This window comes from Entelurus aequoreus, linkage group LG04, assembly GCF_033978785.1.
Source record: "Entelurus aequoreus isolate RoL-2023_Sb linkage group LG04, RoL_Eaeq_v1.1, whole genome shotgun sequence".
Classification (NCBI taxonomy): domain Eukaryota; kingdom Metazoa; phylum Chordata; class Actinopteri; order Syngnathiformes; family Syngnathidae; genus Entelurus; species Entelurus aequoreus.
The window spans coordinates 42358843-42366650 of record NC_084734.1 but is presented as its reverse complement, the minus strand read 5'-3'; the positions used below and the strand labels follow the sequence as shown (position 1 = coordinate 42366650).

Below are 7808 nucleotides of genomic sequence, written 5' to 3'. Positions count from 1 at the left end.
ACAAATGTGTCTGCAGCTACAATGTGTGCTTATATTGGAAATGTATTCCATTTTAAGAACATCTATTTAAGGGGTGCACAAAAAAATCGATCCTCCTTTACCCCAATTCTAAATCAATTCATAATTTTCAAAAATGTACAAAAAAATATATATATATTTTTTTTTTTCAACAATATTTTTTTTTTAAATACGTGTTTAAGCCATCTCCATGCAACCAGAAGGAGCTTTTTGTAACCTCTATCCTGTTTTGAAAAAGGTATTATACCAAATATTACACTGCAAACGGTTTGAATCGAAAATCGATTCTGAATTAAATAGTCACCCCCAGGAATCCGAATCAGATCCAAATGTTAGGTGCCCAAAGATTTACACTCCTAATGTTTTTATTGTGTCTATAATTTGTGTAGCAGTCCACAAAACGCTAACTAAGCATGAAAAACGTTTGTATTATAAGTGAGGTTGTTTTCTTACCATTTATGGCTATTTGTGGTCATTAGTGAATAAACCTCAAACAGAATGATGGATTCCCTCCAAGGGGTTGTTTATAGTATGACGTACGATTGGTGAAAAATGCGCAGCACACAATTCTTTCGGCGTTGTTCTGGCACCACGTCCAAATGTATGGTCCTTTTGTGTGTTTTATTTGCAACAATACAGTCCTACATTACCCAGATGCACCGAGAGCCCGGCTGCTGTTATGCGATTGCTTTGCACCGAGCACATAGCGGGTGGGGGGCGGGGTCGACACCAAAGGCCGCAGCCAATCAGGGGCAGCTTGTCATGGCTGTCAATCAAGCAGCCATGACGCTAGTATTTACATGGAGACAGTGTCAGCCAATGAGGAGTCAGCACGGGAGAAGATTTGGCCGTGCCTGGCCAATGGCGTGGCGGGGCTCATAGGGGGTTTTTTTTAGGCAGGGAGGGAGTGCATAATAATCAACATATTAGCCAAGGTGCTTTTTACATATCGATCGATCTATTGCAAGCTACTTGGAATCCTCACAGCGTTGTGGACTTTTTGGACCTTACATCTCTCTTGGTGCTCTGCCTTGCCGGGTCGTTGACGAGCAACATGCCGAAGAGGAAGGTGAGTTTTTTCCTCACAATTTGAGCGGTTGAAAAAAAAAACAAGCAATGAGGGTGCAGGGAAAGCTAAGAGACGTAATTTTGCTTTAAATTATCTTTCAGCGCCATACTTTCGTGGTTTTCATCCTCATTTAGCTGTTGTTTTTGTTGTTTTTTTGTCTGTCTTCGTGGACAGTGCACAATGTCACGGGGACACGACGAGAGGATACATGCATAAATGGGCTGATGGCGGTCATGTGACCATTTAAAACGTTAAAAAGATAATCATTTTAAAAATGATTATATAAATGAAGGCCACCGTGGATGTGATGCAATAAGCATTGGCATCTTTGTGGATGCTACCATTGTGCGCGAGTGTGCGCGTGAACGTGTCCGTGTGTGTACGTGTCTGCGTGTGTGCGAGACTGTGTATGAGAGGACAGGGGAAGGGGCGGGGGCGGGGGGTTGGTATTTTGGGCCCATCCTAATCCAACACTGGCACCTCCTGGCTGCCCCACATCAAGTTAGGGATGATTGCATCCATGCTGCCCAATACGCACTGTGGCATTTATATTTTTGGATTGTTTTGTAACATAACATGTACATCCATCCATTTTTACTGCTTGTCCCTTTGGGGGTCGCGGGGGGTGCAAAACATCTTTAATTTCATGGTCGAGATAAGAAATAAAGGCCATCAAATACCTGCTCGGTGGCCTTGTGTTAGAGTGTCCGCCCTGGGATTGGTAGGTATGAGTTCAAACCCCGGCCGAGTCATACCAAAGACTAAAAATGGGACCCATTACTTCTTGCTTAGCACTCAGCATCAAAGGTTGGGATTGTGGGTTAAATCACCAAACTTGATTCCTGAGCACGGCCACCGCTGCTGCTCACTGCTCCCCTCACCTGCCAGGGGGTGGAACAAGGGGATGGGTCAAATGCAGAGGATAAGCTCACCACACTTAGTGTGTGTGTGACAATCATTGGTACGTTAACTTTTTTAACTTTTTAAATCACCAAAATGTTTTCCGGGCCCAGCCACCACAGCTGCTCACTGCTCCTCTCACCTGCCAGGGGGTGGAACAAGGGGATGGGTCAAATGCAGAGGTTAATTTCACCACACTTAGTGTGTGTGTGACAATCATTGGTACTTTAACTTTAAATGTTGCATTGATGCAGTCGGAAACTTTGTATCGTATTGCTTCGCTTGACTGTTAAAAATGGAGAAAATTTATTTTATACAGTTTATATACATTGTACAAAAAATACCAGGATTTCACAGCATTTGACAGTATTTTTCACAGTAAAATAGTGTAATCAAAATTTGCTTTAATTGTAAAAAAAAATGCCTGTGAAAATGACAATTTCCTTATATTTCACAGCAATTACCTGTTATTTCAGAGTAAATAGCAGGGGTGTCAAACGTACGGCCCGGTTTTATCCGGCCCCCGGGATGAGTTTGCTAAGTATAAAAATGAGCCGAAATTTTTGAATGAAAGAAACCGCTGTTCTAAATGTGTCCACTAGATGTCACAATAGCAATTATTTGTATCTTTGTAGATGATGTTACATATGTAAAAAAAACACACACAAAAAACACGTGATGTTAGTACATCAGTTGAGGAAAATTAGTAAACTACATAAATAACATGCTGTAATTTGATTTTGATATAATTGTTTTATCTTGATACCAATGAGTTGACTGATTAACATTATCACATAATTTATTCAGAAAGTATAAATAACGACAAATAAAGATATAATACTATTAACCGCAACATGTAAGTGTAAAAAACCCAAAACAACAACAATATGATTTGTACATTTTCAGAATGTGCTTGTTCTATTTTTAAACAAAGAAAACAATCTGAAATTTACCAGTCCGGCCCACTTAGGAGTGGATTTTTCTCCATGTGGCCCCCGATCTAAAATTAGTTTGACACCCCTGTCTTATAGCTTAATAAATATTGTCTCCTAAGGGGTTCCATAGACTGCGTTGCACACTCTTGTACAGTAACTGACATTATGCTGTTAAAACGAGAGTAATTAACAATAAAACTACAATTGTAATTATTGTAATTACTATGAAATTACAACTTTAAAGTTATAGCATTTAGTTGTAACTTTATTGTAATCAACTGTGAAATTTCAGCTTTGCAGTTACTGTAAATGTTATATAGTAATGCAATTACAAGCCAATAATTTGCTGTGAATTTACAATGAACATTTTTACACTACAGCTCAACCGCAAAGAGACAGACAGTGGTTATTGGAAGCAGACACAGAGAGGCTATTATTGCCGAAATATGAAAATGATTGCGTATAACCTAATTTTAAAACTTTAACAACGATTCAGTAAAATTTGCATGACATTTTGTTCTATTGACCCCATGGCTGTTTATTAGCAAGTACTGCATATTACACAAAACAGCACCAATAATGTTGTAATAGCGATGCAGAGACAGATAAAGCTGCTCATACTTCAATTGCGGCTACTGTCATCTTGTGGAGTTCAAGTTTTAAAAAGAACAACGTCAGGATGTTGCTTACAGCCACAGCTGCTATTACCGTGCACCCTGTGGCCATAGGATTCTGCCAGGTAATTGGAGCATTTAGCCCCCGACATACCTCAAGTATATTGAGATGATGTAGCAACTGTTCTGTGTGTTTGTAACAAAACTTAAAAAATTGTTTGTCTTAGTCGGATACATTGTGGTTGTCTACCACCCTAAACTTATTTTTGTACTTACCAACGTTCCTCAGAGGGAGCCATCTGCCTCAGGGGTTATCGGCCGTCCTGGGGGGCTCTTTGTGGCCATGGTGTGATGGGTCCTGTGATAGTGTTTACTCACATGTCTCCTCTGTACTCAGCCATGCATTCATATAGTTGCATATGTGTGTGTGTTGTGTGTGCGAGTGTGTTTGTGTTTGGTATCTGTGTCCATGTGTGCGTATGTGATAATGGGTGATTTGGGTCATCGGGGTTTTGTTTTTAACTTTGTAAAGCACTTTGCGTTGCATTTCTTTTATGTATGAAAAGCGCTTTATAAATAAAGTTTGCTTGATTGATTGATACACTTAGCAAGTTATCATACGTTTCCTTCATATTGAAAATGTTTGGCCATAGCTGTCACTATTTTAACCGTTCCTCCATATCTTATTGTGGGTCCTACAGTCTTCTGAGGGTCCTGAGGGCAAAGAGGCCTCCAAAGTCACAAAACAAGAGGTAAACCTTGCCGTATGTGTGTATTTGTGTGTGTGTGTGCAGTGCTGGCAAAATGTATGTCTGCATGATGATTTGGCCTCATCCTGAGAAGCCGTACTGTACATGCAGTCAGCAAGAAGATCAGCTGAAGATAAGACTATTGTGGTACAACTGATATGTCTCCTCTCTCTTTCTGTCACTGTCTCTCTCTCTCTCTCTCTCTCTCTCTCTCTCATTGATCATCTTTTGCTCCGGTAGCCCACCAGAAAGTCAGAGAGATTGTCAGCGGTAAGTTTGGTCCCCCTCAGCCTCGCTATCTTTACTTCCATCCTCTCCTTCCTCCCGCATCCAGTCCACAAGGCCCAGTAACACAAGCTCGGTGTTGAGTCCTCCACCGGTTACACACGGCGTCTAAAATTGTCTCGTATTCTTGTCTTATTACTGTTGTCTTTAGTCCACTCGTGGTCTAATGTGGTGTAAGCAACACCCTGTGGATATTGAAGGCTGCATGATTATGTGTTTTAATTCAGCAAAATTAACTATGTATCAATTAGTTAACTAATCAGAGGTCGAACGGGAGCCTTGAGTCTTAATTCTACTTTCAAAAAGACATTTTGAAGTTTCACAAAGACACTTTTGTGATCATAGTGCACAAAGCGTGGTCCAATGGCGGAAGCCCATTGGGACGCCCAGTCTCAGGTCCACAACAGTGATCTCTGACCTCACAGGCAGACAAAATGTCCACAGACAACTCCAGAATTTTGTCAAAAGTCTTCCTCAAAGATGTGGAAGCCTGTCTTTCTGCAATGGTAGTAGATATGTGAGCATTGCAGTCTAGGATCATGCAGCTTCACCACATAGCTTCTGTTTCTATACATGTGGAACTCTTTGCATGGTGTTTGTGCATGTGTATTTTTATGTACTGTTGCATGTTCCTTGGTTTCACCTTTGTAGCCTTTTAACTTAACTTTTTTTAACAATTAAAATAACTGATATGCTGTTTTAATTGTAGTACTAGGCTACAAAGCAAGTAGGGATGTAACAATATGAAAATGTCATATCATGGTTATTGTGACCAAAATTATCACGGTTATCATTATTATTTCAAGGTATTGCTAAATGTGCTCAAAAAGTACTTTTACACACACTTAAGTTTTATTTGTTTTGTTTTTTACCAAGTTTTTTTTTTTTTAAACGTTTAAGTGTCTAGAAAATGAGCAGTATGGCTGAGTTTTTCAAAGTGTGGTCATCAACCACATTTTACAATCATTAAAATTGTTTTTTCAACAGAGTTCATAAATAGAAAAGTTCATATACGTATTATAGAACATTTCTCAATAAGAAACAATGTAAACATGAATAATGTGTTACAGCCTCAATAAAAGTCCATATTTTAGTAAAAGTTTGTACATTTGAACACAATATAAAGCGCTATACAGTACTAACTGTATATCAAACAAACATAACAAGGGGGTCATGGGTCAACTTTCTATTTAATTACAAAGTCCAAACAACTAGCTGAACTGTTTTCATTTGCAGCCTGCTGACACGCACACACACTGTCACTAGCCCTGTGGTGCACTCACAGTTTGAAATCTCCAAATTCCATAACTTTAACAGCTAGGTCACTACAAGTACTTGGGGGGAAAAAACTTAAGTCCACTTTACTTTGTCAGTTAATCTTGATTTGCAGCAAAAGGGAGGGGCAGGGGTGGATCCACAACACTGTGGATACTTCTTGAATGTTTCAAATCACACATCACTTGTCCACTACTTTCTTTGGACTCATATCATGCTAACAAAACTAGAAAATGTTGCAAAAAGGCTAAAAAACACTTAAGTAGCACAGTAGCTAACAGAGGCACTATGCTGACTGAATGAGCACTGGAGATCAATCAGCTCGGCCGCAATGGATGTGCACAAAATAGCTGCCCTGAGAGGCACAACATGGGTGGATGAAACCTACATACACTGAGACAATGTTCGTACACCAAAGCATATTTTTATTCAATCTGTGGTTCGTGAATTGAAAAGTTTGTACATTGAGAGGTTCGTAAATCCATGTTCCTCTGTACTAACTGTTGTAAATTTTCCCACGGTTTATCATTACACTGGAAAGCGTTACGTCCTTGAAAGCATGTCATTATTACTTCTATAATTAGGAAAATGTTGCATATTAAAAAGTTTGTATAATATTTATTGTGGATGGCGGTCAATTAATTTTTGAGTAATCCCTAATCTTGGATGAGTTTCTTAGTAGTGCCTTTAGCTTAATTTACAAGTACAATTAAAGTTACTTACAAAAACAAATTATAGCAACTAGCTGGCTCAGTCTTAACAAGGTTCTGTTGATTCTGCAGAAGCCTGCGCCTCCAAAGCCCGAGGCCAAGCCCAAGAAGATCATTTTCAAGGTAAGAAAAAAAAACACATACACAACCTGTCATGAACAATGTGCCGATAACTCAAAGAAATAACTACTGTTTTTGTTCGTTCAGTTGTGGTATAAAGTGTCTTTTCCCTGTAAGAGAGTCAACAAAATGTCTGAATGAACTGGTTTGGAGGCTAAAAGCAGGACAGCTAACATTTTCAATATTTGTATTTATTCAAAGTACAAAATATTGTTATTTTATTTGGTATGAACAAAAACAGTAGGGATATTGCGATTAGGGTTATTTTATGCAACCGATTCCTACACTAATCATTCATGAGTGAGATTGGCCGATACCAATCACATATATTAACTGTAAATGGTTTTATTTATTCATGGTTAGTGCAATTGACAGTGTAATAATATTAACACTATTTAAAATGATTCCTTATTCCCTTTTATTACCATATTTTCTGGAATATAGAGCGCATTGGGATATAAGCCACACACACAAAATGTTTGGGAAAAAAAAGTTTTCCATATATATGGGCCACAGATAAATACGTTGCAAAATGAGCTATTTACACAGTAAGATTTTGTAAATGATCATTTACATACTTTAGTTGTTTCCAAACAGTGTCTGTAACACGGCAGTAAAACGGTTGATCAAACAAAACAGAAGCCATTGTCATGGACCCACTAGCTGCAGAAGTTAGCTCTCCAATCAGCTAAACCGGCTCAATAACTCTGTATATAACTTGGTGAATTTACTGAGGAATTTATGAAACTGAAACAATACAAAAAGGATGCCGTTGTAAGTTGATATTCCTAACACAGACACTCGTAAACGTGTTGGCATATTAGCTAATGTTAACGACGCTAGCTTCATTTCATTACGATAGCATGTACAAATATGCATGAAAACACCCCTACAGACATCACACATGGGACGGTTTAGTAAGTATGAATTGTTAAAGTTATACTGTAAAACTTAAAAACGTTGCTTGGAGTAATGAATGAAGAATCCATACCAGTAAAAACGCAATGGATGGCAGGAAGACTTTACGCCACTTCTACCTCGGCTGTTGAAAGCACCAAATGGAAGGACACTGCAGCACCTACAATGAGCGAATTCGTCCAAAAGATGGCGCCATAGCACAAACCGTGAAACAC

General features: G+C 38.9%; 1 protein-coding gene across 3 annotated transcripts in view; it reads left to right on the top strand.

Annotated features, from left to right (window-relative positions):
- Positions 1-899: 899 nt before the first annotated feature.
- Positions 900-7808, top strand: part of hmgn3 (high mobility group nucleosomal binding domain 3) — a 16676-nt gene continuing 9767 nt past the window's right edge. Inside the window, exons 1-4 of one of the 3 annotated variants that reach the window (XM_062044924.1) lie at positions 904-1087; positions 4238-4288; positions 4526-4555; positions 6628-6678. In XM_062044924.1, coding sequence (XP_061900908.1) covers positions 1073-1087; positions 4238-4288; positions 4526-4555; positions 6628-6678 — 147 coding nt within the window. In that variant the 5' untranslated portion in view covers positions 904-1072. Of the gene's footprint in view, positions 1088-4237; positions 4289-4525; positions 4556-6627; positions 6679-7808 lie in introns of all 3 variants that reach the window. The other 2 variants (XM_062044927.1, XM_062044926.1) reach the window with 2 other exon arrangements.